Here is a 13604-nt window from a genome sequence, read left to right as displayed (position 1 = left end):
AAACCTGAGAGCCCCCTCCTCTCTCTCTCTTTCTCCGCCAGCTGTGGCAGGAACAGCTTCTTGCTCTCTTTCCCCTCATAGCTGGAGCAGCTCTCTGCTGGAGCAGCTCTCTGCTCTCTTGTGTGGCCTGTTCACGGCAGACACACACAGAACTCTTGTGTTCGAGAGCCTGCCTAAGACTCAGAAACTAAGTTTCCTAGTGCCAGCTACTACACAAGTCTGCTGGCTGGTTTAACAAGTACAGGAGCCACGAAACAGAGTTAGCTTGCCGCTAACTCTAAACAAAGGAGTGACCTGGGCCCTCTGACCTGCACGGCCGGAGTGCCATCTACCCTGCATCTTTCAGCTTTGGAGCCAAACCCTTCTTAGCCTGTCTCTTCCATGGATTCACCAGCTAAGAAGCAGAACACCACAAAGCATCTCTTCCCTCATGGACTGGTAACAACTGGGCATAGCCTAGCAACATAGTGAAGCATAGCACGGCTAAGCAAGAATGTTTAACTTAATCAATGTACTGTACATGTATTGATTTGGCTAAGGTTATTCATTGAACTATTGATGTGATGTCCTTGTTGTTCACAGTCAGGTTACTGCATTACCACACTGCTAGGTTAGCGTTAGCATGCTTATCACATGTTACACCCAGTAACTAGGCCTTGCATGCAACTAACCTCTTCCTAACCTGGCACCTTTAGCATACACCAATTGGCCTTGAACAGAGAACCACTCAGTTAAGAAGTTTAAAACCTAGTTTTGCAAACTTTGGTTCAGGCAGCACATGTGGTTCAAGACACCACATGGTCTGGCCTTTTGTCCCTCTGGTTCTCTTTGTCAGCCACATTGTCTGCATGCCATGTGCTCAGTCACCACGTGACTGCAGCCATCTTGCCATTGTCTAGTAGTAAAATATATCAATAAAAAATATGAACAATTCTTGTTAATAATTTTATTGATTTTAATAATTAATAATTATCTTGATAATCATTAATTATTGCTGATAGTCAAACTTGTAGCCAAGGCCCAACACTGCACATTATCATAAAAACAAATTGAATCACACAATAACTTGTTGCTGTTCCAGCTAGGTGCTTAATTATCAAATCATAAGAGCTTTATGTTGCAGAGCAATGTCGTATAACTTTCCTTCCTTCTGTGCTTACGTCAATTCACCAACTTTAGATGCGAGATTTGTATTTCTGCTGCAAGGGAACCAAAATAAAAGACCCATAATATTAAAAAAAGGGCACTAACAAAATAAAGCTTGCAGGAAGTGGTTACCTTACCAACAAAACTTCCTAAGAGTCATTTACAGGAAGCAAGATGGTGGCCAGGTACTATTCCAGCGGTGGGACAACAGGAAAAATGTGCTCCATATCCCCGTGGAGTCTGGTGAAAGGCTCATAGCGGGACATCGGTCCCTTTAGTTTTCCAGGGTTGGAAAACGCCACCTCCGTGTAGGGCTGTAGCTCTGTGAATTAAGGCCACACTGAGGGATGCCTGGACAGTGGTTCCTGGATGTAAACATCTCTGCCTAAGAGGCTGTTTGCAGGTGCAAGTTGGTCTGCTAGCATAGGGATGCCTCTCAGATCTGCTGCCATTTTAAATGTGGCCGGCAGGTCCTGGAAAAGTGCTTTCATGGCAGGCAGTTGGCTGGCACGTTATGGCGGAAAAGGAGCGAGCCACAGCTCCGGGGCTCCTGATCGTGGTGGGGAAGGAGAAGGCTGCAGCCATGGGGCTCCTGACCTGTTGTCATCAAGCTCCAAAGCTTCCATTGGGGAGGAGGGAGGGAAAATCTTCACAACTGTGCATGCGTGTGGGGGATAAACCCAACAGCAACAGCTCTTAGAGGGCGAAGCCTATGGGAAATTGAACCATGCCCTTGAGAAGGGCATCCTTGCTGTGTCAAGGTTGATAATACAGTTGGAATTATATTTAAAGAACAGATTTGGATCCTATTTTCAAGACAGATATAGAGTTTAGTGTTGAAAGTAGAGAGTTGTTTCCATTTTATGTGGCTTTTCTGTAGACCATTTGTAAAACTGTAATAAAGCTAAAAAAACAGTATACAAAACTTTAAATAAAGATTTCACTGAGGAAGTTAATGAAAGCAACTTAAAGGCCTACAATAATCTCGCTAAAGGCAATAACTGCATTTTTCATCAAGTGTAAAAGATATCAAAATAAGCATCCACCTCAAAAATAACCATCCAAAGAAATACATATTAAATAAGCGTTTTCAGACTTACAGATTATACCTTGTCAAGGGTGAAGACACAGTTGATGGATGTGGATACACATGACCTCTTTGCATTGCTGAGGCTTCAAACAAAATGGCTGTTCAACAACATGAGGCTGTTTAAACTGCATTACCCCATACACCAGTAGGAGGCAATTGGCAATGTTGATGAATTGTATTTGATCCTAAATTGAATGCCCGTGCCAGACAATTTGCAATTAGCATAGGGAAACGCACCAATAAACCTAAATAAGGGCAGCAGACCTAGGTGCTGTGTGCAAACCATCAAACCAAAGTAATTTGACAAGTAATGTTAAACTCAGACAAAAGAAGAAAGAAAAAAAGGAAAGGAAAATGCCACCTAAGGGCAGTAAAAAGAAAAAAAAAAACTTTTCTTCTGCAGAGATAGAAACTCTACTCAATGAAGTTTCATTAAAAAAAAAATCGTATTTTCAAGTGTGAGCAGTGGGGTCACCGGTCCAGAAAGGTGCAAAGCATGGCAAAAGATCACCAGTGCAATGAATGCTATATTTGAAAAGACGCCAAAAAATGCTTCCAGACGTACCAGTTTTGGGAGGGGGGCAGGAAACTGTCAAGACAACAGACATGGATGAGCACATCGAAGCCATCACTGAAGAGGTTTCTTTGTTGGGGGTGAAGTCTGATATTCCACTGGATAGTCACCTGCCACAGCCAGGAAACATCAGCAGCATACAACAAGATCAAGTAGCTGAAGACAATGGTAAGCATCAATCCAATTTTTTAATCTCCAAAGGGAATTTAATTAAGTTGATTGCTTCATTTGATTCCTTGAATTTTACCTAATCTATAGCCTACCATGCCCATTTTTGTTTTAAGCTACATGCCCATTTTAAATAAGTGGTATATGAATAAATGAAACAAAGCATATGTATTAATGGTCTTTATTTTATTATACAGATGCATCTGGCTCTGGAGCGCCATCCACTTCCCAGAATGCGCCTGGACCATCAAGACGATCCATCCGAGCAGAGATCATCTCGGAGTCGGTCCTACAAAATCAAGAGAAGATATTAGAGACTCTTCTGCATATCTCTTCTAGTTTTTCACATATTAATGACACTCTCAAATAAATAAATAATCTTTAAAAAACAAGAAATAAAAAACATTTATCAAATAAATGTCATTACAATTTTCTGCCTTGAGTATAGGTCATTTCGCAATGTAACAAAAGTGATCTGCTTACATGTTAAAAAAGTAAAATGAGTCACTGTTGGGTTTCAACACTATGTCTCTGGTCAGGTCCCACAAAACCATCTACCCCCATGTCTTCAGGTTGTGGTGGGTGGGGTAGGGGCACACCATGTTGCATTGCAATATTGTGTAGAACACAGCAGGCCATGGTTATTTTGCACACCTGCTGTGTCTAGGCATAGCCACCGGCCTTTCAGTATACCGGTGGTGTGCTCCACCACTGAGCGAGTGTGTGTCAGTCCCTGGTTATTGGCCATCTTCTGCTGGGTCTGAGGGTTGGTAAGTGGTGTCATAAGCCACGGTAGTAGTGGATTGCCCTGATCACCTAAATTAAAAGTTGGATTTATGTTGAATAGTAAAAATGCAGACTTATGACAATTCTATCATATTATCACACTTACCAATAAGCCACCTGTCTCTAGCAGCACCTTGATCCAAGCACATACCCACCGAACTGTTGTGCAGCACGAAAGAGTCGTATGCTCCCCCCAGCCAGCGGGCTACTGCATTTGAGATGTTATTCTGTGCATCACATATTATTTGGACATTGATTGAATTGAAATTGTTTTCTACTGAGGGAGGGGAACAGATTTGGGGATAGTGATACACACGAATACAGATGATCGTTCCAATAGCAAGCCAGCAATGGCATAAAAATTCCCTTTTATCTGGGTCTGTTGGGCAATGATATATGGAAACCTAATGTACTATGGAGTTAACTGGATGATTCCCTGAAAAACTTTGGAGCGCACGAGTAACAGTGGACTGGGAAATGCCAGACCTGTCACCGATCTCTCTCTGGAAGGTCCCAGTATCCAGGAAACTGATAGAAGCGAGTACTTGCAGATGAGGTGGAGTGGGATTAGATTTTTTTGTCACTCATCTTAGTTGAGGCTCCAGAACAGCTCACAGGTTTAGAAGAATCTGCCTCGGTAATGGAAAAGGGCTTATGAGCCACTCGTCACGCTCAGCAAACAAATCTGCTCGATCTTTAAATACATGCTCTCTTCTCAAGGTTTGGTCGGTCAACACTTCAAGCAGTAGCAAATAAGCTATTGCAGAGTCAGTTGGGCACCACTTCATACTACTTTATATAGCAAATCCTAATTAATGACGTGTGCTGTCATAACTAATGATTGGATAGGGGTGTGTGGGTGAGTGTGTGTGTGCGTGTGGGCATATTGGTCTATTTTTTGTTGTTATTTAGGCTGGACCTAATCATCTTTAATAAGTGTAAACATTTAACACTATTGAATGAATAAATAATTGCAGAATATTTTTCGTCCTTGTTTTCATGACATGCTTTTCCATCATCATTATCCATATTTCATGGCACAAAACACAAGTTGGCTTTTGTGTGTATTGGCTTATGTGTGGTCCAGGGCACCCTTAAATTTTGATCTTAAATTGTTTGCACACTCAATTTAAGATCAAATCTGTGCATACGCACAATTCATGCATGAGGCCCAGTGTTTCCAACTAAATGACTAGTGGAGCCAGAACAATGACAATGCTAACATGCTTATGTTTAGGTAGTGTTAACCATGATCACCATCTTAGGTTAGCATATTGGCATGATAACATTTGCTAATTATCACTATGCTAAACTACAGCTGTGGCTGATTAGGAATGTTATTAGTTCTGCAATTATTTGGTTAAACTGGACTAACCAAAATTTTGACCTGACTATGGTGCTAAAAAAAAAAGTAACTGAAGAAGTTAATTTGAAACATCCTGAGGGCAACATAAATGTCTGAACCATATTTCATTTCATGGCAATCCATCAAATATAGCTGTTGAGACACTCTACAAAAAAACAAAAATGTCAACTGTCTCAATCACAATTTATGGTAAAATGGTATACCGTGGTTACTATTTTGTAAATGTATTTGTCTGTCAACATTTTTTTACAGTGCACATTTAAGGAGATAGTTGTGGATGGCTATGTGGGATGCTGTATCATCCCTGCTGAGACACATCCATAGCAATGACAGTTTGAGAGCAAAGTTCTGAACTTGTAGCATCGGTGATGGGGGAACACTGACTGCTGCTAAGAATCAGGGTGGCATGGCCAGCAGGTTGAGGTGAGTGATGCTACAATATCAGAATGATGAGTGAGAAAAAATAACAGTTGATAGATAGAAGAGGGAATATGAGACCCTTTAGGCCTGGTTGAATATATTGCTAGTGTAATTACCACCAATATCTGCCAATGGCCCATTCAGAATTTGTCACAGGTTCAGGGCGTTACTTAACCTTGCTAAGCCTAAGTAGAATGACAGTGAAAATGATAATTGAGACATCATTACAGATGAGGATCTTCTGTTAATAGGTGCTAAATGATCATCTAGGAGGGAATAAATGAGTCTGAATGGCTGAGTGGGAGATGGCGGATGGAGGATATTAGTATCATTATTATTGGATATTATGGTTGCTATTGGCATTTTCAGAAATAAAGTTATAGGAGCTGTCAGGAGGAAATCTTCCATGCTGGTGAAGCTATAAAGCAGCCACTCTAATTAGGAAGTGAAATTAAAATGCTCAGCCAATGGAGGGTTTTGTTTTGAAACCACAACGAGGCGGAGGAAAAGTCACCCTGCCTTTCCTCCAGAACATCTTTTTCTGCCATTTAAAAACTCATAAAGTTTGTTTTTCAACTTTGTAACCACTGTAACCATTAAACTTCCTGTTTGTCCTTCCCTTCAGTACTCACCTTGTCCTACTTTGTCATCTCTTGCATCTCAGAGAATATTTCTCTTAGCTGCTTTGTAAGCATGAGCTTCTGATATGAAGCACAAGAATGAGACATGACACATGAATTGGTTAAGCACAAGCTGATGAGCATATGGAAATATGTGCCAATGCATCTCGCAATATTCCATAAAGGAGGTGAATATTAAAGGCTGTACATGATTTAGAAACTGCTGTGATATTGTGTATTTTTTATGGATGTACTATAACTTGCACCCACCATTTTAGTCTATTTGTCTACAGCAAAACTAGACTAAGAATGAATACATTTTAAGAATATGTCTGTTGAGTTGATTGTACTTATTGTCTCCCACTTTTACTGCCATGAGAAGGCTGCATTTGATCCAAAAGGATGGTTTGACACCTCTATTAGCTGTTGTTATGAGACTGACACACCCAAATCCAATATAGTATAGAGAAAATAGCAGGTTCTTTTTAGTATAATAAGCACTAATCAACTGAGACAGCTTGAGTGCAAATTGTTCACATCTATACATGTCAAAGTCAGAGATCACAGAATCCAGAATAATTGAGCGAAATAACAGCATTCCAACAGATATAAATTAATCTCTGTTGCGAAATGATGCACAAATAACAAAGGAAGACAACATAGGGGTGTTAAGGCTCACTGCTCATTAAAATAGCTTGGAAAAGTGTGGGGAGTTTTTGATGAAAGCTGATTGCATTAATTCAAGTTGACAGCTACGTCTGTAGCAGGCTGACATCAAAATGCTATCCAGACTTCACATACAGTGTTGTAACTCTATGTTGCTGAAGAGTCAAAGAAAAGTATTAAGAAAGTAGAAGTCATGAATAAATGAAATTGACTTTCTCATTTGAAGTTTTTACATCCAACCAAGTTTTATTGTGGCACTGAAATGATAATGTATGAACCAGAAATAAAATGACCATTAATGTAACTGCAAAATTATGCAAGCTGGCGTCAGCACACACTTCTGTCTAGACAGAAATCATTTTATTGTCTTTAATGTCCAGCACCTGTTTTTCCATGTTCTGCCCTGGCTTAACTTAACCTATATGAGGACCTCCATAATCGCTTCGACTGGGACACACTTCATTTCCACACCCAAGATTAATGTGTTGAACGATCCTGGCATGATCCTTTATTTAAGAAAGCCCCCTTGTGTGCTTTCACTGATTTTACCAGGATGGCCAACCTGTTCTCATTCCCAGGTCATCAAATACCACTGCTTTGTCACGCCCCTCAGTGTCTTATTCCGACACTCAAAGTGCCCTTTAGCGTCTGTATGAGACACACCAGGCTTTCAACTAACTCCAATGTAAACTCATCCATAGCAATATTTGACACCCAGAGCAACTGCTCTGGCCATGCATTTACTCCAATGTTAACCCGACCGTGGTGCTATATGAAGCTATGAGCATTAGTCCAGTGCGCGGACTGGAGGACCAACCGCCCAGAAGTATTTTCCTCACTACCAATTCCCATGTTAAGGTTTTCTTTTAATTATATCTTTAACATTTCTCAACACAAAAATACAAAAGTGTCCTTGATAACTCAACAATATGATATATGATACAGTTAATGTTATGACCATCAGTTTTAAATAATTCTCCTTCGATTCTGAGAAAAAAAGTTTTTTTTATCAGTCAATACTGTCCTAAGTCAGTATTCAATCAATACTGAGCCATGTCATCCTTTAAAGCACTCCAATGTTGTGTGTGTGTGTGTGTATGTGTGTTTGTGCGTGTGTGTGTGTGTGAAGGGGGGGGTGGTCTCCATGAACCAGCTGCACACAAACATCTTAATCAGTTTGAAATAAATTCAGTAATAATGGTTTCATAACAGGTAACAAGGTCTTTGTCTCCATAGCAACATGGCTGAGGATCATGAGTAATGTAGCCTTTCACTATCCAAAACTGGCAAAAAAACAACCCTCTTTCTCAGAATCAATGGAAAAAAAATAAAAAATGATGGTCATGACATCACCTATCATATCGTTGAGTTATCAAGGACACTTTCATGGTTTTGTGTTGAGACATGTTAAAGATAACATTAAGATTCAAGATTCAAGAAGTTTATCATGTGCACAGTAAACACGGGCAGTTACACTGTAAAATGAAATTCTTCTAGTCCACTCTCTCAAGCAAAAAATTAAATTAAATCAAAATTTTAAAGTTAAACTCACAAACAAAGAGTATAAGTTATATATAAGTTACATGTACATGTATAAGTCACAGTTACATTTACAGTATTGCACAGCACAGTATTGTGTGAAAAAGCAGCAATCCTGAAGTGACCAAGCAGCAGGTCATAAAATGCAATGTGCATTATTTCAAATATTGCAAATAACAGTGTGGATACCAGTCATAAAAAAATGCACTATACATTACTGAAAATAAGGTGAGATGACAGTGAAGTGACAGCAGCAATCAAAATGTATCTGTCTGTGTAGTGTTCAAAGTGCAACCAGTCAGAGGTTAAAAAACCTTAAATTTGGAATAGACAATGAGGAAAATACTTTGGGCGGCGGGTCCTCCGGTTCGCCCACTGGACTGATGCTCATAGCTTTGTATAGCACTGTGGTCAGGTTAACATTGGCGTGAATGGAAGGCTGGAGTAGTTGCTCTGGGTGTCTAATATTGCTCTGGATTGGTTTACATTGGAGTTAGTTGAAAGCCCAGTGCATTTCATACAGACACTAAAGGGCACTTTGTGTGTCAGTATCAGATGCTGACGGGCGTGACAAAGTGTTAATTGATGACCTGGGAAGGAGAAAGGGTTGGGATGGCTAGGCTCTTGGGGGTCTTTCCAGCTTGCATTTCTGTTTAATGGTGAAATACCTACATGCAATCACTGTCTTATCTGCTGCCTGACTGAAGAATAGTCTACAATACTTGTACAATATCGAGGAGCGGAACAGAAGAACAAAACAGAACTGCTCAAGTCATCTGTAGGTGGTGATTACCTCAAACGAGTTAACAGTGTAGTACCTTTTTCTAATATGTTCCAATGGGTTTGTAGCATTTTTTGTGCAGTTTGTGCAACCTGGACATCTCATATTTGGCACCTCTTGCATTTTTGATGAACACTCTGACCACCTAGAGTTGAAAACAATAATGCCTGAGCAGACCAATGCTGCTGCTTTTCTATGCTGTCCAACTGCAAGGGTGGAAGGGTCAACCCAACTGATCAGCCATCAAAAATGGAGCAAAGGCTAGTAGTTTTTTCTGCTGACAACACAGAAGAATTTTATCTCAAAGACAGAAATCATCATATCATAAACAAAAACATCAAGTCTTGAAAAATATTAGTGGAGTATTTAGAGCTTTGGGTATGTTTTTTGTTTGTATGTTACTCAATGAAACTGCTGTCATTACCAAAAATACATAAGTGTGATCAGGATGAGAGCACAGGGTGGAAAGCATCATGTTACTTTTATGGCATTCAGTGTGAATCATCTTACAGCTATCAAGTAGGCTAATTAGGCTAAACCATTAGATGGGCCACCAGTGAGGGCACCATGATCTTCTCCCTCAGAGAGATATTCCTACATGATCCAGAAAAAGCAGGTTTTCATCACTTCAGGTAATCATAATGTGCTGTGCAAAAAAATGTCTTCTGGGGTGTCTCAGTGGCCTAGCAGTAAAGAAACATACCATATACTGTGATGGCAATGTCCCCCGAAGTCTCTTCACTCCATGGTCACTCAAAACAACTCCTCACCACTACAACATATTCAAAATGTTACCAAACAGGTTCACTCTCCAAATTTTCTCATCATACTGTATCTGCCCATTTTTAGTGTCTCTTCATGGTTGCACAGAGGCTAAAAATGGCTTTTAGAGTCAGTTTTGAGATTTTATTGATTACTTTAAAAACATGCGTAAACATGGCTTGTGTACCTGACCTTTAAAATTCCAATGAGCAATAACAGCACCCTGAGGTGTTTGGGCAGACTATTGCTTTCAGTCTATACTCAAGAGCAAAGTGTTCCTGATTGCCCTTGTCATTGAAAACTATATTTTTTTCTGTAACAAATATTCAGCTATTTGAATAGTAACCTAGTTGCTGATTGATATCACACATATTGACTGAAGCTATAACCAATACAGATCTTAAGGATGCTGAAATTCCCTGTAGAGATGAGGGGAATTTCATCATCTGATGACAATTCTTGGTGGGTTTATCACTGTGAGTGACCCATTTCACATTATACATAGTCATTTCATCCATTGTTGATTTATAAAAAAAAAAAGATTAGAGCAGCTTTAAGAAAAGGAAGTTCAGTGTCACCAATTAAAATTTCAAAGAAAAAGTCTGATGGTATTGTTTAATCTCTAAATGACTATATGAAGTGCAGTATAAAAATATTACAACCTAATAAAATTACATAAATGTTACATCTAATCATTAGCTGATAAATAAAAAAAACAATCTGATAATCAGCCTCCAGATTTTTTCATTAAAAAATGACTGATTAGGGGAAACTGACTAAAATGCAAAATGTAAATGTCATCCATGCATGCTAACACACTTGCTGTCATTAGTCAACAAATGGCCTTTCAGTGAACACATGATCTGCAAAACAGCATTGTGGGAATTTTCAGTAACGGCTTTATTAAATTAGTGCAAAAGACAGACGTAACTCATTCAAAATGTCATCTTTTTCTTTAAGGTGGTCTTCCACACGAACCCACACACGCTACGTTCTTTTGATGAGCGCAAGAGAGAAAAGCGAAACTATCCACCAAAACCATGGCCTCTGTTTTTGTTTTCTTCTTATACATCTTCTTGTGACTTGTAATCAGAGATGGGGAGAGAATAGGAGAGGGCGGAATTGACAGGAGACAAAATTGAACCAAAAAAAACAAACAAACAACAAACTTAACAAAAAAAGATGTTACAATAAAATAGTCAACACATCAATAGCATTAGAAATAGTGCCTAAAATTCACAGAAAAAAGGTTTCCTCTTTTTTTATTTACTCACTGTGTAGGTGACCAAAGAACTTGCAATCAAAGTACATAAGTTAATCAATACTGTATATTTATACAATGGTAAAAAATAAAATATTTATATAATAGTACTTTTTTTAAGGTTTACACCGTCACTATAAAGATATACTGTTTTCCACTCCATGACAACTAATGCAATAAAAACAAGCAAATCGAAGAAACAACTCCAGAGAGTTTGAAGGCTTATGGCTACCACCTTGTCCTAAAAGACCACAACCACGGCAGACAAAGAAACAGGCTTTGTTCTCTCCAATGAAAGAGAGAAACAAGATCAAACACAGTCTGTGACGAGAAAAGAAAGGAACACACAAAAGTCAATGCTCTTCCCCGACCAGGACAGTAGCTCAGCCTTCGCAGTGTTCCCTGGCCCATCCAGAGACAGAGAGAGGTTGATAGATAAACATGGGGACAGGAAAAGAGAGGCAGATAGATAGTGGGACAATGTCTTGGCATGGGGAGGGTGAAGGAAGGAGGGATGGAGCAGAGGGGAAAAGAAAAAGTAGAATAGAGGTAGCTATGAGAGGAAAAAGAGGGAAGGGGGGGAAAAAAGACAGCTGGGGATGGAGTGAAAAGTGGCAGATGAACTTTGGGAAAAGACCAGAGGTTTAAAGGTGAGGTCCAATATGAAATAGATTTATAGCTTTTGTTTTGTTACAATATCAATATACATAGTGTTTCAAGTATCTCCTACAGATGTGGCATGTTGCCATGAACGCTGCTAACACCCAATGTTTGTCTGCCAGTGTAATGGTGCAGTGCTAAAATGGAATACAATGAAAACTGTACAAAGAAATGAATTAATTGATGGTGTGGAGGGTGAACGTGGGGAGAGGAACAATAGACAAAAAGTCTAAGAGAGTCACATAGATTCAGCAATAGATGACGAGACCAGATGAGAGGAGACTGACAGATGCAACAACGAAAGTAAAGACGAAGAAAAGGAGATGAGAGTGACAAAAGGATAAGTGAGTGAATTAAAAAAACAAAAAAACAAAAATAACGCCAAGTGGTGTTATACAGCAGTTGTGCCGGTGGGGGATTGTGTGTATTTTCGTGTTTGATTTGTCATGGTGAGAAGACTTCTTCTCGCTTCTTCTTCTTTTTCGTCTTCTTCTCTCCTAAGCCTGGGTTGCGTGGGGGAGATAAGTCGTTGCTTTTCAGTGTTGCAAAAAGGACTACGGGAGGTTTCAGCAGAATCTACAGGCCTGGTGGGAGAGGAGATGAAAGCAGAGGAAAAGACAGGAGAGAAAGAGGGGTGAGTGGGTGGGGGGTTGAGAGGAGAGGAGGAAATGAAAATAATAAGAGATGGAGAGGAGAAATGTGTGGGAAAGAAAGGGGAAAAGATAGGCAATACTGTAAAGTCAAGGTCATCACTGAAGCAGATCAATGGCAATCAATTGCAGAGGACAGATGATGGTATCGCGTCATTAAAGATTCAGTGAGGACAAGACAGAGAAGTTATAATTGTTCACTCTTAGTCCACATTTAGACAGTATGTAACTGGCATTCATGTGAAAGTCCACCCTGACACTGTGTCAGCTTGTACCTTCCTTAACATCCTGGACAGTCCAATCAATATGGTTGAACACAAGCGAGCAACTCTCTTCTAAGTGAGAGTGCAAATAAGTACACCAAGCTTTTGATTTATCATGCCATTAGAGACACTTTCTGGAGTGGCTACAGTGAAGATTAATTGGGTACTGACATGTGCTTGTAGAATACTTAAATTTTTACTTCAGAATGAGTTCAGTTTATGGTACGATGGACAGCTCTGAGACAGAAAATATGACCATGTGCTCAACAAATTAGCTTGGACTCCCCACTTCCTTCGAAGAGGGGAATCTGGTTCGGCTCACTCAACATAATCTTTATGAGAACCTGTGAAATTCAAAGCATCACAGAACATATGTTAATTTTGGGGCTGATGCTGCATTTCCCCCTGTGATCAAGAGGTTTGATTGAGTCTATAAAAAGAGCGTAGGGTAGGGTATGTTCTCTGGTAATGTGACAGTTTGTCTCATCAGTCTGGTAGAATTGCTTACAACGAGCTGGTTCAAAATTTGATACACACAGTCACATAAATACACACAGCGGGCAGACTCACATGTAGGCTACACACACACACACACACACACACACACACACACTGCAGTATGGAATGTGAGAGTTTATTGATTGCCTCTCTGCCAGCCATCTCCTCCCAGTCTGCTCCCTATTTCTGACATGTTTGGAGATGGCTGCGCATTCGACAGAAACCCTCCTCACTCCTGCTCGCAATTTTGCTTGTTCTCTCCCCTCTTTCTCTTTTCCCTTCTCCTTGTTTTATCTGTTTTCTGATATGACTGGAATGACTAGGATGCTTGGGGCTTCTGCTACGTCCTTTAAC

At 39.9% G+C, this 13604-nt stretch overlaps 1 protein-coding gene across 5 annotated transcripts in view; it reads right to left on the bottom strand.

The window, feature by feature from the left end:
• Positions 1–3185: 3185 nt before the first annotated feature.
• cdh13 (cadherin 13, H-cadherin (heart)) overlaps positions 3186–13604 on the bottom strand; it is a 356911-nt gene continuing 346492 nt past the window's right edge. For 4 of the 5 annotated variants that reach the window (XM_044356225.1, XM_044356227.1, XM_044356228.1 and 1 more), the window contains one exon: positions 10798–12423. In XM_044356225.1, the coding sequence (XP_044212160.1) occupies positions 12416–12423 (8 nt within the window). In that variant the 3' untranslated portion in view covers positions 10798–12415. Of the gene's footprint in view, positions 3268–10797; positions 12424–13604 lie in introns of those variants that run through there. The other variant, XM_044356226.1, reaches the window with a different exon arrangement.

Source organism: Thunnus albacares, chromosome 7 (assembly GCF_914725855.1).
Source record: "Thunnus albacares chromosome 7, fThuAlb1.1, whole genome shotgun sequence".
Lineage (NCBI taxonomy): Eukaryota > Metazoa > Chordata > Actinopteri > Scombriformes > Scombridae > Thunnus > Thunnus albacares.
This window is presented reverse-complemented; position numbering and strand designations above follow the sequence as displayed.